Genomic DNA, 23,380 nt, shown 5'->3' with positions numbered 1-23,380 from the left:
TGAGGCAGCTTCCGACTGGAGATATAGCACAATCTAATATGCTGTTATTTATTAGAATGGATGTATGACAGCAGATAATCCTGGTGCCCTTGTTCTCATCTTTCAAGGTAATGATGGAATTCACCAATCCGTACTCAGGAGTTTCAGAGCATGCCTTGCGCTTCCTGCATTCTGGATCCACGCACCTCGATAGGCAAGGGCAGAGAAAAAAAGAAAGCCATTTGTGTGAAAACTGGCTGCACACCACTGTAATACCCTTATGCAGATGTGGTGAAAGATACTTCAATTTTATAAGACATCAGAAACTACAAATATATAGCCAACACATCAGCGACATGACAAAGAAATTACACTGTAGGGAATGAACAGGTGGTGTATTCAGAAGCACTGCACCATATCACATCATCTTACACATCCTAGAATGGTCTGTCCTTGTCCTTTATATTCTACAGCTCCCTAATAGTTGCTTCATCACCCAAGCTAAGCTGAGGAATAGTGAGAATTACTCTCAGAAACATTTCTTTTATCTATTTGGGTTTTTGACCTTCACATGTCTACAAGCTATCTCCCCTGGTGATACTGTTTGCCATGTCAGCTGTGCTGTGGAGACGCTATGCAAACTTAGAGAGCTAACCTGGCCGCCCTGCCGCCGCCTGTCAGCACTTGTCTATGATCACCTTGCTGGCATGGCTGCGACGCAGGTATGCACTGGCCTACCGGCAGCTGTCAGTGTCATACTAAGCCATCAATCTACATCTCTGCCACTGTCGTTCCTGACAGGGCTCTGCCAGCCACAACCAGTCAGCCAGCTGCACAGAAATATGTCAGTTCAGTTTAGCATGCCACACTAATAGACACCTGAATTTGAAAAATGTGCTTTGCTAAACAAATACCGTCACAAGTTTGTTTTTCAGGAAAATGCACAAATAGGGGAAATCACAGGAAAAACAGAAAACACACACAAAGCACTCTGACAAGGATATTTTAAAGAATCAATACAAGGGATGTAAATAAACTCCATCAGAACAGCTGCATCTTCATTAGAGTGAACATGGATTTTAAATGTGTATCATCTACCAAATGTTCCACGAGGATGGTCTTACAACCACAATTCAAAATCACTCTGTTTTAACTTGTTCTGTGAATCTGAGGTGCATGGCTAACTCTTTATTTCTTCTTAAGCAAGGTCCATGCATAAATACACTGAGCTCAAAATGAGAAAAGATGATTTATGACAGATTTAGCTATTAGCGAACTTCCAACTGCAGTCCCTAGGCAGGGACACAGATGACACACAGACCCAAACACCAGACACTAAAAACATCCGCTTACGCATAGTTTCTGTCCCACTAATATGTATACAGGTACACCTACGTGCACACTTAGACTTATCCATCCAGTAAAAAAAAGAAAAACAAAATAAAAAAAGAAAAACAAATGAAAAAACTAATACTGACATGTCCCAAAAAATCTGAATGCAGCCAAAAACTTGTTTTGCTTGTATTTAGTAAATTCAGTGCTTGAGAGGAGCCCACTTTTATTTATGTAAACATACACTAGTTCATCCTCACAGTGTGAAAGGTTGACAAGGAGGATGCATAAATAGAAGCTGCAGGCCCATCATTGTCAACATGCCAACTGCTCTCTGCAGAGAATCATAGAGACATGGAGACCTCATTCCAGCAGGCTTTGCTGAAAGGGAAGAAATGCGTAGATGACTATCACCAGCTCAAAAACAAAAAAAAAAAAACAAAAAAAAAGAGAAAAATTTAGATTTGGACAATAAAGAAGGACAAACAATGTTATATGCACTGAAATGGATACAGAAACAAACCATATTCTGAAAGCAGGTTTTTGAATTATTGGATATTTTGTTTAATGTATTACATATTGAGAAGTTTATCATAATAAGACCTATGTTTTACACTCATGAGTAATTTTAAAACATGGTGAGTATGAGGCAGGTACAACTCACAGCTGCTGTGTGCACAAATTAAACTACATCTTGGGTGATAATAACATGTGTTCAATAGTTTTATTAAGACAAAACCCAGTTTTCTGCTATAACAGTCCCACAGAGCTATCTAATACATGGGTCTGCATTCTGCTGGTGTCTGCAAGCTGTTGCAAGAATGGATTGAAGCAGCTCAGTGAACTCATACAGTAAAAATGAAAAGTAAAACTTAATCATATAAACAGCATCTGTTGAGCTTCTGCATGTTTTTTTTAAGGTTAAAATCAATTTAATAATTGATTTTATGAAAAGTTTGTGGTCCAATCATTTTATTTTGAGACCTTAGATCAGTTTTTGGATTAGTTTTTTTTTTTTATCATCTAATGCTAAATGAGTCCATTTGGACTACATTTAATGCGTGTAGTCAAGTAAGATAGCAGACAGTTGGTACACCCATAAAAGGTGCTGTAAACCTCAGGCTACAACCAATATGCTTCTAAACTTGATATTCCTCAGGTTGGCAATAAAAATGTTTTTCAGAGGTTCATATGGTGAAGGGGGACCGTCAGACAAGCTTCTACAACTGTTCTCATAATGGAAACCACACAGTGTAAAACATGTCGGAGAAAATGTTAACGGAAAACATGTTAAATACAAAGTTCTTCTCTACTTCTCTGTGGCACCTGGGAGAAATGCCTCGGCTAAATAAAATGTTCAAATAACTTCCTTTTTTTCCTGTTTATTCATTTATCTGTTTTTTTTTGTTGTTTATTTCTATGTGCCTTGTGCCAAGCTGCATTGTGCTCAAAGCAGCATGTGCGCTTTCCGGCTGTGTTCAAAGCTTAGTGGACTTGACTGGGGTACGCAGTTGACATGTGGGTGCAGACACTTGCCCCAGACGGGGGCACTGACCCTGGTGATGCCAGCTGAGTAGGCGGCCAGAGGGGCCTGCTACTCCTCACAAATGCCTTAGAGAAACAAAGTCCAGATGCTCTACTACCACGCTCCGGCTCTTAACGCACTCAGCATGTTGCTTATGACATTGTTACATATGCTGCAATAAAAAAAATATTGTGCTGTGATGAACCGTCTTCCTCTGTTTCAAACAGAAGCATTAGTTTGAGTTTATTCTACTGTGTTCAACAGTTATTTCCAGGGAAGTAAAGCGATTTAGTAAATGTTGAACATCTGGTCAGTTCAAGTGAATATGGAAATCCACTTAGTGCAAATTAAAACAAATGGGGTGACCGGGTAATGATTTCATAAGCAATTTCCTACATTAGGATTTCTAATACTTCAAAAGGAAAACACGTTCAGCTCTGTATTTGTTACATGTATCAATCATGCTTGTTAAAGGAGTGCCGGTGCACTTGCAGAGGGTATAAACTCAAGTTTTATCAACTGGGAAATAGAAGAAAAATGATTTTTTTTTCTTTCTTTCCTCCTTTTTAAAAAGTCGGTTTCCAAAAAGCATTTGTCTGTTTCCTCCCAGCCACCAACCCTGGTGCGATCCTGGCAAAAGCTAAATGAATTAAACTCTCATTAAATATGCATTTTATTGTTAATCATTTGCAAGTGAAGAGGATTAGGTTGCAATTTGTGAAATGGCATAAAATCTGTCCCTTCTCAAAAATAGCCTCTTGAAATTGCACTAAACACAATATTATGATCCATCAAAAAGTCTTTTAAGCAATGTAATGAGTAAATAAGTAAATCCATAAAGCATATTAACCTGTACATAATTCTCATAATACAATGACCATATGTTCAATCCATCTGCTAATGGATTTTTAAACCTAAAAATGAAGTGTATTTAGGTTAATAATTATCTATCTATCTATCTATCTATCTATCTATCTATCTTACGGTTATGATTAAAATAATGAGGACAAAAATAGCGATGTCAAACTAGAGCTCTGTTGCAGTACTTCAATTAGCCTCTAACCTTTAAAATGCTAAATTAATGTGGAAAATGTTGGACATGATTAATTAATGGACAAAAGCCTCTGTGCGCAGTACACCACCTGATTTTCATCAACTTTCACAGAAAACACAGCTGATGTGCAGCATGAAATATTGATGTGAAAAGTCTCCTCAAATAACTAACTCAAAATATCTGAAGCACACATAGAATTTTAGAACAGAATGGGAGCCAAGACACTCAAGCCAAGGCTGTCAACCGGAGAGGAGTAGAGGCAGAGAAAAGAAAGATGCGCAGCAAGACAAAAAGTGAATATCCTGCTATGAGTGTTCCAACCAAACAGCCTAAACAGAAACGGAAAGAGAACACAAGACCGTAACAACAAGCTGCTGTAACCTCAAACATGCTTCGAGCTCATATTCATTTCCATTTGCAGAATCCATTTAAAGTGCTTTCATTTAATTGTCCTTCCTCTGATTACACTTCACATAGAGAAAAGTTAGTGCGTGGAAAAAGGACTATTCAAAGTCTAATGAAAATGTGTAGTCAATGCAGGTAACAACCTTGACAGGGGAAAAAGCAGCCCAGCGTTGGCACATCTTGAAATTAAAAGTGTGTATTTCATAACTTTCAAGGTCGCTGTGATTGCGACAGTTCAGCGAGTCAGGTGCTGGTGTGGAGGACAATCCCCACTATCTCCAAGGCTCCAGGCAACGCGGCCCATGTCATCCTCATGTTTTATTCATGCAAGTCATATTATGGCATTCAAACACTGAGATCAAAATCTGCTCTGGCAGAAATATTTAATATCATACCTACTTGCCTACCCTTCTCCATCTGGTTAACCAGAATGAGATAGAGGGATAGACAGTCTCCTTCAGCTCAGCCATGTTGGATTATTAAAAGTGAAGCTTTCAAAGAGGTCACTGCTCAGGAAAAAAAAAACTGTAGGATACATCAATTATCTTGGAGAATTTGAGGCATACTGAAGACTGTCTTGTCACATTTCCCAATGTGGCTGAATTACAGAGAGGTCCTTGGCTGGCACTGACATTTAGAGGCTGGTGAATTGCGGAAATCCCAGTCTGTTTGTCAAAAAAATGGACAAAAGACCACACTGACTGCTTGCAAAGCCCCTTCAGGCTTGAAATTCCTTCACAATGTCATTGCCGTAACTAGACACAGGCATCCAGCTCTGTCACTTTGATTTTTCATGTCTGAACAACTGCAACTTGCACTAATCAATACATGGTTTACTGGAATTGCTTGAGGACAATAGGGTAATTTCCATCTGATTCACGACAATAAATATAGCTGGCTGCTCACAAACAGTCTCAGACAGGCAGAATTACCGTTTTCTGTTGTACTGCTATCACATGATGAGTGATAAATAAACAACAGCAGTATGATCGTGGATTGGAACCTATAGACCAGCTTTTGGCCTCTTCTATAATTTTACTCCTTGAGTTGTGTGCAAATGTCAGTTCAATTAGGGCCCAAACAAAATATCTGTACTTACTGACTGTTATATTTTCAAAACCGGTCCCACGCATGATCAGTGGAACGAGAGGAGCTCTGCTAACCGATCAGCAACTGCCAAAAATAAGTAATTAAAAAAAAAAATTGCACATTTTTGGATCAAGCTTTGGTCGAAACAGTAGCTGAATGTTCTCCACAGCATGTTATGTCATGTTATGTTCTGCCTATCACAGCCCATCAGTCCACAAGTGCTTGACTGTTTACCGTGAGAAAAGGCTTAATGACATTTATGTGGACAGGAAAAAGTATTAAGAATATCAGTCCTGTGGTTTAACATTGTTTCACCCGATTTAATTATCCAAATCGTGTCACAATTTGTTGGAAGGCTATTACATTAATAAACTGTTTGTCCTCGTTTGATTTTGAATATGGTTTAGTACGCTGTAATACTACCAGGTTATGCTGTATGTTTTTTTGGTAAACATCATCTCAAACATTAAATACACATTTTTATAAAAATCATTTCCAATCCTGATCCACCGCTTTTGATACATTCTTTGTTTTCATGGCGCCCTGAATGTAACTAACCTAAACCAGTGCATATGGTTGTATCTTGACTTAATCCAAATGGTTTGGTGGTGTTTGTTTGAAATTACTTTTTGTTTTTTCTGGGAAGGACGGCAGCCCCCCCTGCTGATACGCTAACCTTACAAGTTAGCTCCCCCCATTTCAAAACATAACCAGGAGCCCATGTATATTATTGGAGGAAAAACTGTTTCTAAGTGAGCAAAACATGCCTTGAAAAAAAACCCCAAAAACATAACCTGTCTGTTGTTTGTTAGCAGTACGTCGGCCATGGAAGCCAGTATAAGATTAGTTCACAGGTAAAAAAGACGCCTCCCCCCCTCTCCGACATATTATCCTCTACCTTCAGAGTTCAAATCTGTGTGAAACACGATTCCATGAAACCCCCTTTCTACCCTCCTGTTCTCCGCCTCCTAACTCCCCACCTGCCTCCCCGTCTCTGTCTCCGCGGTGGTGCGGGTAGAAGTGGCATACCTTTGTTCATGTCAATCAACTGCTTCTTCTTCTGCTGGCGCTCCTGCTTCTCGCGCTCTGCTTTCTCCTTCGCCAGCTTGGCTCTCTTGATCTTCTCCTCCATCTCCCTCTTTTTGTGGTTCTCCTTCACTGCTTCCTGATGAGGCACACACACACACACACACACACACACACGCACGCACAGAGATAAAATCAGAACTTGGCTCCTGCCACCACCACTGTTTCACAGTCTTCACTACTGTATAGTGTTCAGAAGCAGCAGCATGTCATCAGCAAATTCTTATTCACAGAGAGGGTTTGATAGTTAGAGATAAACTCATGGAATAAACAATACATCATGCCTTGTGTATGGGCTTAGTAATACAAACATTTGTCTGTAAAGCTTTTACATTGCTTTTCATATTTTCAATAAGACACAGTGCTGATTTGTTGTCAATAATACATCAATATGACACTTTATTCATATCGAAAATAAGTTAGATGATTTTCTGGTGAAGAAAAAAAAAACCCTTCACCAGTGAGAGAATTCTGCAGTCATCCACTTTAATTATCTTCTGTGCTCTGCCAGGCCTTCCTGGTTAATTAAAAAAAAAAAGCTGTTGTTTTGGCTACTCCCAACGTTTTTGCTGTCTTTCTGATGGGTTTATTTTCTTTTTTTTCAGTCTAATGATGACCTCTCTGGCTTGAACGAGCTACCGAATGCAAATGTAACAGTCAGAACCAAGTCCAGACCCTTATCTGCCTGATTTGTCATGGACTAACGAGAGAACAGGCCATACCTGGCCATGAAACTGCTTGTCAGCCATTTGTCCCATCACTTATGAGCCATCAAAAATGAGGGTGTTTGTATAGTAACGGCCGAATTCCTAAATGGTTAATGTCACACTTTTGTCAAGCCCCCCGAATTAAAGCTGAAAGCCTTCACTTCGCTCACATCTTGCTAGTATATTTCCTTTGGCACACAGCTGCTACACTTTGGTCATGCAACGGCTCCCCCATACTGCCAGTCAGCAGGGAGGGAAAAAGAGATATCCTCCTCCGCCTTCGTGACTGGCTAAAATGTCAGGAAGGAGTCAGAGAAAGAGAGATAATCAACAATATAGATTCAGCCTTTACAAATGTGTCAGTTTGTTCTTGTGCCAATGGAGAATAAGACGCAAGAGTGTGACCTTTGGAGACAACAAAATGTTCTCTCATCTCAGGCCTGTGGTGCAGCCCTTGACAGGATCCATCATAGGTGTTGGTTTATGTATGTGAGAGGTCATACTCTATGTGTATATGTGTACGTGCATACCAGCCTATGTGCATGTGCCGGAGTCCATGGGCATTCTCTGCACACCTTCTGCTCATCTGTGGTTTTCACCCCTTATGTATGCACATGTGTGTGTGGTAGTAAGCGAAGGCATAGCCCTGTCTGTGCACTGATATAATAAGTGGCGACAGTAGCCCCCCGATCTAATGCCCCCGTGGTCTTGATGTGTGTGTCGTGTTGGCAGCTAAGACAGAGGGATTATAGGGATTGTGGGGAAGGAACAAGGAAAGAGCAGCTCATCATGCCAGTCAATAGCAGAGCTTTGCTCCATGTTCAAGGACACAAACCCTTATTGTCACTGTCTCCTTGCTGCATGGAGTGAGAAAGAGAGCACAAGAGAAACAGAAAGAGGGGCAGAGATGAGGGTAACAGAGAAGAAGTGAAGTTGGGATGTTTTTGTATTACCGGTATGTGCACTGTGAAACGTAGTAAGTGATGTTTTACATTGTCAGCTGCTACAAGTCGATGAACGCTCAAAAATCAACCTACACTTAATCACTTCAACAAGGTTGTGTAAACTATAAAGCTGCACTCTATAAGGGCTATTGACTGTGTTCACTTTGCTGTTGCTTTGAATTAGAGGGAATGAAATCTGTGCTGTATATTCAGTAAACAGCAACTTGCACATTTAGTGTTAAGTAATGGACAGCTCTGGCAGCAAGAATCAAATTGACTTCTGTCCTCATTGTCTGACAGGGCTCACGTCAATTTAGAAGTAATATCACTGCATTGCTCAACATCTACAGCATAAACTGGAGGATAAATTATGCAGATTACAAATAAAATCCTGCCGGCAAAACTTATTTTAAACAAACAACTAATTCTGACTGTAAACATGATTATGCAACATAATTATGTTGTTCTAATCACACAGCACCACTAATTACCATAGCAACAAATATGTTTTCACTGATCTCTTATTTTTCCCTTTACCACTCTCGATGGTGGCCCCTATTTTGCCGCTGGCAACAAGCGATTGTATCAGGTCTCATTTTCCTGCCAACTCTGTATATTGTAGGAGGACATACAAGAGATAAACAGTCCTCATGGGATGTGTTTTCAAAAATAATCTTCACTACAGAGAACCAGATTTCAATCTCATTGGAAAATAAGACAAAGGATCTGGTTCCTCTGAAATGTTTTGTAAAAATTCCAACAATGCTGAAAAATATTTTTAGAAAAAACAGTCAATGAGTATCAGTTTGTCCCTTGAGTCCTCTCATCTACTCAGGATCAAAGTATAATATTAACAATATGATTTCAGGTGACCATGGAAACAATTTATTTTTGGCCTTCACAATCAACAGCACCTCGTCATGTGTCCCTCAGTGAAGATCATCACACAGTTGTGGTGCCACCAAATGAGTGTAATATTATTTCTTCAAACAAAAACAATCTCCTATCTTCCAATTGAGGTAAACCATGTATACACGTATAAAATTCATCCCATTTACTCCACTGACGTGGACACTTGGATCCGGCAGGAAAAATGTTTATTACCTCTGCCAAGGAGGTAATGTTTTCTGTTCAGTTTGTTCGTCTCTTTGTCAGCAGGATTACAGAAAACCTGCTGGCTTGATCCCCATGAAACTTGCTGGAAGACTGTCGCATGGCCCAAGGTGGAACTCATTAAATTTTAGTTCTGACTCATGGGGTGAATACACAAATTATTTTTCACAATTCAAGATAGGGCATTTGAACTTGGTGTGATAAACGCCATACACGTATATACCGGTCGTAAAGTAATAGTTTAGTGGTGACAAAGACTCCTTATCACAACACAGTTAACGAGTGCCAATAATCCTTTAGAGCAGCCTGCACGTGTAGCTGCTCAAACTTCAGACAGGAAGCAGTCTTCATGGAGCACTTGGGGACAAAGGTTTCATCATGATAACATTTGTAACAGGGTGTTTTTCTCAATCTAGTGTGTGTATCTGGAATCTTCAATACACACATACTTCTATCTTAGCATTATGTTATTATCTGATTTCTACACTGTATGACAGTACTTAGTACAGGGGTTCATTCATTGAACAGGAGCATCACTTTTGGCCCCTTTTACCTCATAGCCTGTAAATGGAACTTACTCAAGTAACCTGCATGTGCTACTGTTCTGTTTAGGATTATAAGAAATGTTTGGGAGAAAAAAAATCTGTAATGCAGTAAGGCAAAACCACCTACAACCTAAATAATCTAATTAAAAAATCTAAAAATTTTAATGACAATATCAGCAGTATAGATAAAGGTTAAATCTGGTCAACAACAACAAGTCACAAGATGTTTCCCCTGTGATTATCTCTGACAACAGACCAACCTTTGTGGCAGTCATTCTGCATAAAAACTCTTTAATAAAACATTGAAACTCTGCAGTCCAAGGGCCATGTTCATTACTGGCTCTGTGCCCTGAACCCCTCTAGTGTAAAGTAGGAAAATATGGTGCAGGTACTGTATACATATTGCTCAGGGAGGTATGCAAATTTAGAGTTTAGAGTCTTCTCAAAAAGATAAAACAAAATATGGTTTTGCATAATGGTACCTCCATGCTGGCTGGGATTGTCAACAGCACTATGACGCACAACACAAGCTTTCAGGCTCTTATGGGCAAATGTGAGGCAAAGTGAGTGCATGTAACACTCACGGTTTATGGTGAGTCTAAGATGGAGATTATAAGTACTCCACTACTCCTCCATACCTGGCTGGAAAAGAGAATGTTGTGCAACCCAGAGGTCCAATCTACCAACAAGGACCAGGCAGCATTTTCCCTTTCCAGGTCCATTCTTTCAATAATTCATAAAATGCGTTTGCTGTTCTTCCTTGACCCTGCACAACACAGTACATCTCCCACAGCATGGCTCCCCTCTCATGCATACAAGTTTTCCACTCCAGTGAGGGAGCAATGAGTATTTCCAACTGCTCAGTTGCACCAGCGATCTCACACAGAGAGTGTCATTGCTACATCTCATTTGAATTTTACAAACGCTACAGCGCCTGGACTTTAAGCAGCAAATGTGTTTATTAGCCATCTGTTACACTGTGTGCCAGGACGTGTGTGGAGGAAATGGCTTCAAGAAGTTATAGGTTACAGATTGTGAGGCTTCTGCTCTGTGGTATAGATGTGTTCCCATATTGATAGGTGACCTCCAAAAATGTGCTGTGATGACTTTATGACTGTGTCACTTTAGTGTAAGTAAAAATACAAGAGGAACACGATAGCGATTCATTCAGCGGGAAGGTGGGGAGAGTGGCATTGTCTGAGCATCGTCTTCAGCATTATCGCCATAATTATGCAAAATATTGTCATATTGTGAAGGAATTTGCAAGCTTTAGAAATATCAAATGGGCTCAAAAGTGCATGGATGCACTCCCACACACACAAATCGTTATTCTAATCTCATAGATGCTCTATCTCGCTACTTTGAGAACCCGGTCTGGGTCTTTTGGTCTTATTAGAAAGTCACTCAATTAACAAGGAAGACTGTTAGCTCATCCCAGCCCATCTGCTGCGCTTTGATAACTCATTAATGGAAAAATCCTCATCTCCCCATGCTCCTGGTCAGGATTACACATACAGACCCTGAGATTGCATTTCACTCAAACTGCGTTTCAGAATATGGCAGCAGCATTAAATTAACAAATTGTTGGACTATGGACTCTTCGAATACCGACTCCATGTGCTGAAATAAAATAAAATTTCATTGGCCACAGGAAAAAAAAAAGAGAATGGGATGAGATAGAGGGAGAAAAAGAGAATGAAACAGAAGGAAAATAGAGTTAATGGACTCTCTTATCAGTTACATTCAGTTCTATGAGGACTGTCTGTCAATGCATTTACTCAAATGCCTTATGTCGGTCGGGTGCATTAAGCCCTTGCTTTTTAGTAAAAGCAATTTAGGGTGACTGTATTGCAATGAAATTCTTTAATACTGCAGATGCTTTGTGCTGTGAATGCAATTCATAGGGCAACGCAACAAAAGGAGGTTAGTGAAGATGTTTTGTCTGAGACAAACAATTCAATGTCTCAATATTGAAAGAAAGTCTGAGGCACACTAGGCATATCAAGAAGTTAAATTCTGGCCTCATCTTTTAAATCATTATCTGTCTATGCGTCCTAGTGTTCATTAGATTTGCCATTTGGAACAAATCGGTAATGATTAATGTGGGTCAGCCCTGTCAAATACAAATAATATGCCGGCATCTCCCCAAAAACCATTCACTGACAAGAAAAGCTGAGCTAGCTCAGTTGTTTTCATAGCGTAAGAAAATAAAAACAGCAATTGAGTAGAAACAACCAGTGATTCCTCGGGCTTCGCAAGCAGATGGGATTAGCCTTTCTGTCAGCAATCTGAAGAGCCAAAATCTATAAATAATATCTGAAGAATATCGTGATTAAAGGATTGCTTTTATATGAATACATTAACTTATAACCACCAACCCCACAATTTCAACCACACCACAACACTTTATCCTGCTCGCTTCTCTCCCCTTATCCATTGCAGAAAAGTTTAAATCAGTAATAAAATATTCATATGCAGCTATTTGCTTGAGAGAATAATTTATTTTCTTGGGTGGATGCCTCTTTTAGAGATATGCAACTCTGGAATCCTTGAGGGAGCGTTGTGTTGTGTACTGGTGCACTTTGATCAGCGGGAATGAAAAGTTGGTTTCAGATGTTTCACAGTAAAGAGGGGAGAGGGATTCAGACAAGGGGACTTTGTCATTCACATTAATGGATTGTGAAGACTGAGAGCATGTCTTCTGGACACCATGTCATCACCCTGATGCTGGGAATTTCAAGGGCATTAGTAGCAGGGATGGATAGACTGCAGAAGGTGGAAAAGCAAAGACACTCAAGGGAATGTTTAACTGATTTGTATACTCAGGAAATAAAGGAACACTTTGTTCTGAGAAGGTGTGGCGTTTACCTTGCCATCAATATTATTTATTTAGCAACGCCATATGTGCTTTATTCACTGCTTTTAGAAAATTTCCTATAGTCAGCAAGTACAGGAGGAATTTTTATGTTTTGCTTTTAGTCAAAGGAAATTCATACCTCAGCGGTAAACTCTTCTCACCTGTGTATTTTCTTTTTAATTTTATGGTTAGAATTTAGACAAAAACGTAAATATATTTCAATGTTTATGGTCAACATATGGAATAAACTATAAGAAGCTTTATTTTTTTGTGGTATAAACATGTTGACAACATTTTAGTAGAATGAAATATTAACCAATTTGTAAAAACCTTTTTCTAGCTATATGCAAAAATAATTTTAAATTTTCAGGTGCAAAATGAAATGCAATTTCACCTAGTTTAGGACTGCTTAACCTCTAAGGTTAACCTCTCTAGACTCATTACCCCAGCAAGATCTGCAATGCCCTGTGGTGATATCACAGGCACACACATACACACAAGCAGCTGCAAGCTAATGAAACTATGCTGAACAGGTTAAGAAGATTGCCAAAGCTTCTATTATCAGTAAGACACTGACATTATACATTCTCCTTTTCTCAGCATTTCTACTTTTAAATAATATATTCTAATCTGTTTTATAACTTTGTCTTTTTCTTACAGCTCCCAAGTTGGTATTTAATCAGTGCTGGTGTGAAGAGAAAGTTCACAAGTACCTAAAAAAAATAATAAAAAAAAAAAAAAGTTTTGCTCTGCAGGTTTAAGCATCTGACACTCAGTATACTCTAAAGCATTTTTTGTTTTGGATTTAGAGTACAATACATGTAGGTGTAAAGTTTCAATGCAAGCTTCTATTCTTAATAACTATATTATAATGAGCATATTTTTGTACTACTGTGAAAGGGTCTTGTTTGTTTTTAAAACATTTGGCAATTTTGTGAATATACTTACAAATGATATCTATTCAAATTTTAACAAACAGCAAGCAGGAACTAAATCACCTCGAATCTAATTATCTCCCAAAAAACTAGTTCTGGAATACCATTTTTGTACTACTGTGTAATAAATGGTTTATAACAAGCTATAAAGCGGTGCATAAATAAATACAACGCACAAATGCACACAAAGCATTTGACCGCAATGACAACTTTTACTATGAAGACACAATTCGTATTATTACAGCTGAGTTTGATGATACTTAGCTTCTTATATCAGTACATAGGAAGAGTCTTAAATGTCAACAAGATTAGATTAGAATTTAGGGAAACTAAAGCAGTACCAAGAAGGGGCCTATAAAGACTTATATTTAAAACCGTCCACACTAAAGTGGCACTGAAGAAAGTGAAAACTTCATTGAGACCAAAAAAAAAAGTTTATTGTCTACTAAAAGAGGACGTTGAAGGAAACCACACAGCAGGGGTACGACGCTGCATTCTGTCAAAGAACAGTTCAAAAGCTTAAAAGAAAGATGGAAAAGAATGTAAGGGTCAACCAAGGGAATACAAAGACCAAAATAAGTGACCAGAATACATGGTGCACTCGCTCAATCAAAAAACCTTCTGGCATTTTTATGACAAGGAAAGCAGCATCACCCGCAGAACAGAAACCAGCAGCTGACTGACTCAAAAGTACAAGCCCTGATCTTAACATCTGACTTGGAGGGAAATGTTTCTAACCTCACTTCCTCCTCTGGAGGAGATCTATCAATAACCCTGATGATGGGGGGCAGTCGTGGATCAGCGGTTAGGGTATCGGACCCGTAACCGGTGGGTTGCTGGTTCGATTCCCCGTACCGGTGTCCATGGCTGAGGTACCCTTGAGCAAGGTACCTAACCCCCACTGCTCCCCGGGTTTGTTGTGTGTGTGCACGTCACTTGGGTGGGTTAAACGCAGAGCATGAATTTCGTTGGAGTGAGTTCCCTCCAATGACAAAATATGTCACTTTCTTTCTTTCTTTCTTGATGCCATAGTGACATCACTGGGGTAATTAGGGCTTGAAAGCATGGGGGAAAGGTATAACAGGGAGCTAGAATGGCAAATTAGAGGTGTGGAGTTTAAAACGTATCTGACTTTTTACCAGGCACAGAGGATTTAGTAAAAAGCTATGACTTTGACACTGTAATGTTCACACATGTTTTCACCATCAGGCAGGGCCTACTGACAGCTTGATGAATATGCGCACATGTTTAACACACAGACTCTGATCTCATTTGTTACACATTGGGTGCTCAGTGACACCAAATTTGTGCAAGCGAGTCAAGGCATGTGCAAAAGTGTGTGCATGTGTGGGTGGGGGCTTCTGTCAGTCTCTGTGTGTATCTACTCCGAAGGAACAGTAAACATGAGACTTTTCATGTACATGCAAACAAAGTAAAGACTCTATACTCACCATGAAGAGGATGCGGAAGTTGGCCAGGTCTCCAAAGAAATCCTCCACACTGACGGTATGAGGGTCAAAGGCAAAATAGCTGCCTATACTCTCGTAGAGCTTTTGCATGTTCTTGTGCATCGTGGACAGTTTTTCATACTGCTCTCGTGCATGCTTGCAAAAGCCGTGAGAAGGACAGGAGTCAAGGAAAAAGGTGAAAAAAAACATGTCTCTCACTGACACAGACAAAACATATTTTATATGTATTGCAATCAGCACTATGGCACCTCACAAATACATTCATTTTAGAAAAATAAAAAAGCTATTGTGAGAAATCATCACTTCAGATACTTTAGGACATTCAAAAAGCCCACCAATGTCAAGGTCAACAAAACAAAACACTGGATAAAGAAGGGTCAGAGACAATCTAATGTACCATTACAATAACCTACCCAACTCACTTTGGAGTCAATGGCATGGTGGGCTAATAGCCGCAGCCTCGGAGTAATGGAAAGGTGTTTTGTAGTCAGCAGCATGACACACATGGCTGTTGGAAAAGCTGATTGCAGTCATTGTTCTATTGTTTCTCCTAACAACAGTGGGGTCAGGTTGTTTTGAACCTAGCAGCTCACGTCGCACTGTGTAATTTACTGAACAGGCGGAGCACTCTCCCGGTGAATGGATATTGACAGCCGGCATCAGTTAAGCATTATCACAGCAGCCACTGACCTCATGGAGACTGCACTTGGGCACTCTGAAACTCATGCACCCTGGGTGGAATGAGGATACCACAACTTGACAAAACACACACACACATTATACAAATTTTGTATATGTGTTTACATGCTTGCAAACAAAGAAACAACAAAAAATACAAAAAAAAAAAGATTCCAACAGAATAAACTCCATTAGTTCTCTTAAGAGGCTATAGTTTTTATAGCTGTAATATCTGCATTAGCTCAAAGCTTATTACTATGATGTGGAATTAAATTATTTGTTTTGTTTCATTTCTACAGTGCTGGCCATCAGCTCTTATTGTTTGTTATAACTTTGAGCAATAAATATGAGGTTGTATCACATTAAGTAAAACAAAAAAAACAGCACACCTGTAATGCTGTTAATAATTCATTATTGCCGCCACCGTTTTTGTATGTTTAAGTCTCTTTGGTCATCTCAGTACACATCCGTGCTTAGGTCCAGGGATTGCTCAGTGTCCCTTGGCAACTCGCTTTTTTTCATGTGTATATAAATAACACTTTCACATGTGCATGTGTGATATATTTGTGAAATAAAAACACAGACGGGGTAGGCTGCCTGGATTACCTCCCTGCAAGCTAGTGTTTACCAAAACACTGCAGTGATGGCAGAGTCGAGGTTAGCAGAAAGACCACACATGGGCCCACTGGATAGACTCATTGTTCTGTCTTTACTCTTTCCTGTCTTTAGCTTCTTGTCTGCCTGGACCTAATTTAGCCCCCTTGCTTCAGTCAGAGTGTATGAAAAGTCAGGGGCCTGGAGGATAGATGTAAAAGTAAAACTTTACCAAAAAAAGATATCATTTCTCAATCCAAAATCCTGACCGAGTTGCACTGCATTAGAGTTGTATATTTGCTTGATGAAGTCTTAAAATTATCCCTATGAAGAAAAATCCCCCTGTAAGTGCCAGTCTTCCACGAAAAAAGCCATACTATGCATTGTCATTTATTACAAAAAAATGAGCCTCCACCCAAAAATACTGATGCATCCAGTTCCGAATGCCAGCATGAGTTTCTTTTAAAATGCTCCCTCACAACAAAGTTTAACTGATCAGATAAAATGATTACTGTAAAATCACGGAGAGCATACATATTTATAACACTCAACTCAACACTTGGAAAAGGGATAAACAACAGGAAATGTTCAGGCCACAACTACACTATGTAGAAAAAAAATGGCAACAAGGGAGCATTACACCAATAGGGATTTTAATGACATTGAATTCTAAATATATTGACAGTTTTGCAGCTATAACAGCTTCCACTGTTCATAGAAGGCTTTCCACAAGATTTTGAAGTGTTTCTACGGGAATTTTTGCCCATTCGTGCAGTAGAGCATGTGTGAGGTCAGGCACTGATCCCAGAGGTGTTGAATGAGGTCAGGACTCTGTGTGAGCCAGTCAGGTTCTTCCACACCAAACTCATCCAACCATGTCTTTATGGCCCTTTCTTTGTACACCCCAAACTGTTGCCACAAAGTTGGAAGCATAGCATTGTCCAAAATGCCTCGGTAGGCTGAAACATTAAATGCCGTAGCCTATAATAACTAGCCCAGCCCCTGAAAAACAGCGCTATAAAAAAGATGTGTCTGGATACTTTTGTCTATATAATGTAAGTTTTTAACTAGCCTCTACAAAGGAAGCAACCCTTGTAGAAGGGTAGTTAAAAAACATTGAGGCAGTGGTTACTTTTGTTGCTTGTTGTGGCTTGTGGCTCTCTGTACAAATCCTCCCTCCACCCCAAACCACCACCACCACCCCCATCCTCCTCTCTCTCTCTCTCTCTCTCTCTCTCTCTCTCACACACACACACACACACACACACAAATATGCATGTATGTGCATACACTGGTAGATGTGTCCCGCTGGGGACTGGACTGAGGCTGGCTGGGCTTTTGCTCCTTGTATTTCCACATCAAAGACATGTCATATTGATGGAGCTCGACACACATTATCCTGCAGCAACACAACCGTGAGCCTTCATCAAACACACAAAGAGACACAGAATGAACAAGCAAACACACACACACACACTCATTTTTCGTCTTTCTGTCAGGTTGTCTGTTACTCTTTTCTTTCCCTTCGTTTCCCACAGTCATTGTTCTTCTTCTCCAAAGACAGCTCTTTTTTTTATTATTTCTTTTTCCTTTCTTCCTGTCCACCACTGTCTCTTTCAAACACATTGCCTTTATAATTCTCTTTCTACATTTCCCCTTGATATTCTCTCCATTAAATTCTCTCACTCAAGCCAGAACTCCCTTCTTTCTCTCCTACACAGAGTGAACTTTCAGAAGTATGCTGTCTGAGCTGTGTCTGCTATTCACATCACTTGGGCTTGAAGCAGAGCAGGGAGCAGAGGTGATGGGTCTCAAGGTAAAGCATCGCGCAGCCTTTGGCCGCCCTGGCTCTGTTTGTCAGTCTCTGCTTTCCTCCTTTAGCTGTCCTCAGAGATGTGCTACCGCCTGCACTTCCTGTGCACTGAACCTCACCAACGCAGAACAAGACAACTGCTCCAAGGCAGGAGGGCTCAGTGTTACGGATGTGGTTGCTACCAACAATATCTGCAGAGTGCTTACTGGATTTTATGCTAATGATCAGATTAAAACACTTAATTTTGTGAATACTGTGCCCTGTCTCTTGAATTTCTGCACAGGGATTTCTTTAAATAATATCTTTAATAACCAAAACAGGCAAAACTATATAATAAACAATTATAGTTGATCAAACGTATCACACTACAGCTTGGCTTTCACAATTCCAGTTTCTAATAGCCTCATTTGACAGCAGAGCTCCATATATATATATATAGTTATATATATACTAGTTACTTCCACTTCACTACATTGTACTTTTTACTCCACTGTATCTGATAACCTTACTTACTAGTTACTTTGCAGATTCATATTATTAAAAAAAAAAAAAGAAAAAAAATTAAAATTACACTGACCACGATTCCATTAATAAAGACAATAAAAAAGGAAACATCTATCTGTACCTGAGTGTTGCCCTACAAATATCAGACGAGGAATGCAATGGTGCAGTGCTCAGCTAGTTCGTGTTTTTTTAATTCTCTCTCTCTCAAATTTCCTGTTGTTGCCAAGATACACCGTGTTTGTGAAAAAAAAAGAAAAAAAAAACTGGAATTAGTTCTTTGTCCTGCCACAGTGTCCTCATTACTGTGCTTAATCAGTCACTTTATATCTGTGTGCTTGACGTGCCAGAAAGGGTACATTTTACATCAGTAAGCTGCGATTAAGGGCATTCAGTTTTAACACCACAAAGTGACATGAAAACATCCAAGACAGACTTACACTAGATGGAAAAAAGGAGCCAGACTCGATTCGGATTTGCAATAAAAACTACAGAATATACCCACAAATAAAGAATCAATTTATGAGCCAAAATAAAGTTAAAACAGTCCTCACAATGGCCACCTATGAGGGTGGCAATAAATTACCTGGTTTGTTTACCTGTGTGCATGAGAGAGTTATTAAAGTGCTGCATAAAACCCTACAGTGGAGGCCCGAAAAGCCTCCTTAATAAATCTCCTGTAACCTAGTTGCATTAATGTTTATTTAATGCTTTTCCTGTGCTTGCTGGCCCCTCCATCCAAGGCCCTACACTAAGCCTGCTTTTCTCCAAACCCCACCATCCCTGCTCCCTTTATCCCCACACCTACTGCCAACAGCCCCTGTGGGCCAAATTACACCAAAGCTGCCCACTGACTGGACACAACCCTTCATGTTGAGAGCGAGAGCAGGATGAGAGAGGGATGAAGGAATGGAGTGCAGTGGCAGGGCACTGAGTGAGAGAACACACAATATTAGATGTACCAAGTAATTCTTGCTACTCAAATCTATGTATGAATCTTTGAATTCTTTGGGTTTCCTTGCCTGCTTTTTTCAAAAAATAAATATAGTTCACATTTTTTGCTAGCATTGCATTTCTCAGCATTTTACCCAAAGAATGCTAGAGAATAAGTAGTAGGTAGAAAACACTGTATTTTTAGGTTTACAAGATTTTTTCCCCCCATTAGCCAAGAAGTGACCATATAGTATTCCTCTCCACATTGTGTGTCGAGTTCCTAAGTGAGTAGGACAGGACCATTCTGTTGTGCATGGCGTTACAAGCAGAGGAAGGTCCACAGGGCGAGGGGGGAAGAGGCTGACAGCATCCTGAGTTGGGCCACGGCACAGACACCAGAGCTCTCAGAGGGGATTAGCACAGCAGCCAGTTCTGGGAAATTGGGATGTGACCTGGTGCTGAGGTGGATGGAGGGAGGAGGGAAGCGTGTGAAAGGAAGGATGAGGGAAGGTACAGTGATGATGGGTACAACGAGGAAGGGGAGGGCTGGGAAGGAGGGGTTGCCAAAATTTACAGCAAGCAGTACTTAAAGCACTTATACTATATGTGCAAAGGTTTTGAATGTACTGAATGAAATCTCTGTGCTCTGATTTCATTTTCAGAGTAGCGATACATGTTCGTAAATATATTTTAATAAAATAGCAAGTCTAGACATGCTGATCTTTTATTTAATATGTTATATTAGCTCAGTCCATGAGAATGATAAGTTCTGAGTTTAACAAAAGACTACAACCAGATATTCTAAAAGACCAAAAATATCCTTAGCCAGAGGGATGCTCTGAGCTAATTGCTAGAGTTAGCAATGTTTACCACTGATTTAACATGTCAGCAATTCATTTGGAAATGGTAATGAAAAAGCAACGCATCACCAATGCATGAATGTCTGTGCCAAATACCAAGGCAATCCATCCAACTGTTATCAAGGCATTTCACTCCAACCCAAAATTTAAGACCTCAGCATGTAGCTACGGGAAAAGACAGAGAATCACCAAAGTCATTAGAATACACCATGTGAGAACAATAAGTCTTTGAACCACCTTTCGTATAAAGCATGAATGTCTGAACCACAATTCATTGCTATCTAATATTTGTTCAGATATTTCACTCCCAATGAAAGTGGTGGATAGACAGACTGACTGACTGACGGACATCCTTCTGCAACTGCGGTTGATAAGAAAAACTGCAGAGTTATCCTCTTCCACAGCAGTAGTTGTCTGGTGTTTCTGAAGGCCAGCCTGTATTTACTGATTATACACCACTCTTGATAAAAATACTTAAACTAATGATAGACAAGTTTTTTGCTTTTACGATCATTAGGAAGTAAATACTGACTGCACAAAGTAATGGCTATAGAATAACGCCGTCACCATTTTGACCGGTTCCCAATAAACCTCACTTTCCCTGTGCTGATTTGCCTGTTACAGTGCACAAAGACTGACTGGTGACCTGGCCAGAATGTGTTTAAGGCCCCTATAATCTCAGCTCTGAGAATCTGAGCTCTGAAATATGAGCCTGTTTGTTGTGCACAAGGAAAAAAAAAATGATTAAAGTCAGGTTGATTTCACATGGTGAAAATAATTACATCTCTACCAAAGTGAATGCTTTGGTGGAACAATACTCTGAAAATTGTTGGGCTTTGTCCAAAGTAATCAGAACAACACCTTGGATGAAAATCAGCGGTGTGTCATCGTGAAACTCTATCCTGTTGATTCATCTGTGTCACTACACACACACACACACACACACACACTGTATCTCTTTCCCCCTGCCTCTCTCTCTCTCTCTCTCTCTTCCTCTCTCTGTTGGATTACAGAAGGTGCCAACAGGGTGGTGATTATTTGGTGCCATCTCACCCCCTTTCACAAAATGTAATTAATGTAATACTGTGAGAGGGTCAGAGAGATGTAGAGTGTCAGTGCAGTGATCAGACTCTGCCTCAACCCCTTAACCTTCAGCTTCCTCAAAGAATTTTCATATATTTCCTTTTCTCCTTCATTGCGCACACACACACATGCACACACACACACACAGTCTTGTTTCCATGCCCTGTGGGGACATTACAAAGATTAATTTCTAACTTACTCTACTCATAACCATTACTCGCCTAACCCTAACCTTTACATTAACCTTAACCTCAACCTCAACATAAGCAAGTCTTCACCCTAAAATTTAATCATCGACCTCATGGGGACTTGCATTTTGGTGTGACTGTAAACAGATTTTTGTCCCCACAAGGTAAGTAAAACACACCCCCAGACACACACACACTTGCGCATAAATATGTATAGAACTGTGTATATGAAGTACACAGGCAGCATCTACATATACATACATTTAATAACTGTGAGAGATGTATTTTTCACACGTCAGAGCCTTGGTGAATTACATGACCACTTTGACAGAGGGGTCATAACCTTTCTTCTCGCTTTACTCCTCTCCATCATCTCCCCAACACATCTTACATAATTTTGTTCTTGAAATTAAAAGCCAGATTTGATATCAATTTTACTGTCAATTTATTCTTCCTGTCTGTCTCTGAAATATTTAGATACGTGGAGAGAAAGGTTGCTTCTGCTCAAGCATTCAAAGCTCTTCACGACAGCACCCAGCTGGTCTCGGAACAACCCAATGAGGAGGGGGGACTGATGGGTGTAATGGCTACATCTGGTAAAGGAAAAGAGACTATATGAATTAGATATGAGGGGATTAGGTCCATGGGAATGACCTGTTGAATCATGGATAGGCTATTAAAAAAGGAGAGAGAGCACAGGGGAAGAAATAATTTGGTGTCCACTATAATGCTGCTGGCAAGTGAGTGTATGTGAACATAACACGGCCTGAATAAGATTACTGGCAAACACACACATGCATTTTTTTTTTTTAAATCTTTGATAACCTTTAGTGGTTGCTGTCGTCCTTTCATCTTCATCTAAAGCAATCTCATGTCACATCGATACCTGAGGCCTGTGCTTCTCTGTGTAACGACAGTGCAAATCCATTGTGTTTACAATGTTCATACTTGTCACACTGTGAAAGGTCAAGCCTCTTGCTTCCCCCGATGCTGATTTAATCAGTAAAAACATCAATCCCTACCTCTACATTCCAGTGGCTCACAACATGTCCCTTAGAGAGACAAGTATGTGCAAAAATGCAGGTGGCACATGTCATTTAGTGGACACATAAAAAGCTTGTAAAAATGTAAACAGCTTAACGTCCACAGAAAACCCAGTTAGATAGTCTATATACCAGAATGGTATAGAATGTAGATAAATGCATGTTTTCAATAGTGTTAATAATTAATCTTTGAGATGCCAGCGATACCCAGTGCTGCACATCTATGGATTCGGTCTTCATTGAATCCAACCAGCACATTGTCTCCCTTAGCACAAATAGAACTGGTTGGATCTGGTAAGAAAACAAATGCTATCTTTCTCTCTCTTAATCACACATGCTTTCAGCTGAATTACTCAGTCTTGTTCAGATGCACTAAATGTACACCTTTTCAAACTAAAATACCCGACAACATTACTTCACCAAATGGCCAGACACAATTGCTTGTTTTGTCTTTTCTACAGTTCCCCACCTTATGACCTGGCTCACCTTATTTCTAGATGACACAATATAATATTAACACTGTGCTCCTAGCCTCCGATAGTGGAGGAAAGTTTGATATTTCCTTGCAGCGTGATCAGTTTTAAAGACTTGTTTGGCTTTGCTGCTGAGGGAGTACAAAGGATGTGTGGGACGCACAGTACAGTCTT

General features: G+C 39.9%; 1 protein-coding gene across 10 annotated transcripts in view; it reads right to left on the bottom strand.

Annotated features, from left to right (window-relative positions):
* Positions 1 to 23,380, bottom strand: part of diaph2 (diaphanous-related formin 2) — a 337,446-nt gene that overhangs the window by 45,736 nt on the left and 268,330 nt on the right. For 9 of the 10 annotated variants that reach the window (XM_046405286.1, XM_046405289.1, XM_046405287.1 and 6 more), the window contains 2 exons: positions 15,023 to 15,187; positions 6,414 to 6,549 (listed from right to left, as the gene is read on the bottom strand). In XM_046405286.1, the coding sequence (XP_046261242.1) occupies positions 6,414 to 6,549; positions 15,023 to 15,187 (301 nt within the window). Of the gene's footprint in view, positions 1 to 6,413; positions 6,550 to 15,022; positions 15,188 to 23,380 lie in introns of those variants that run through there. The other variant, XR_006844809.1, reaches the window with a different exon arrangement.

Source organism: Scatophagus argus, chromosome 12 (genome assembly GCF_020382885.2).
Source record: "Scatophagus argus isolate fScaArg1 chromosome 12, fScaArg1.pri, whole genome shotgun sequence".
Lineage (NCBI taxonomy): Eukaryota > Metazoa > Chordata > Actinopteri > Scatophagidae > Scatophagus > Scatophagus argus.
Note: the sequence above shows the minus strand (reverse complement) of the source record. Positions and strands in the feature narration are given on the sequence as shown.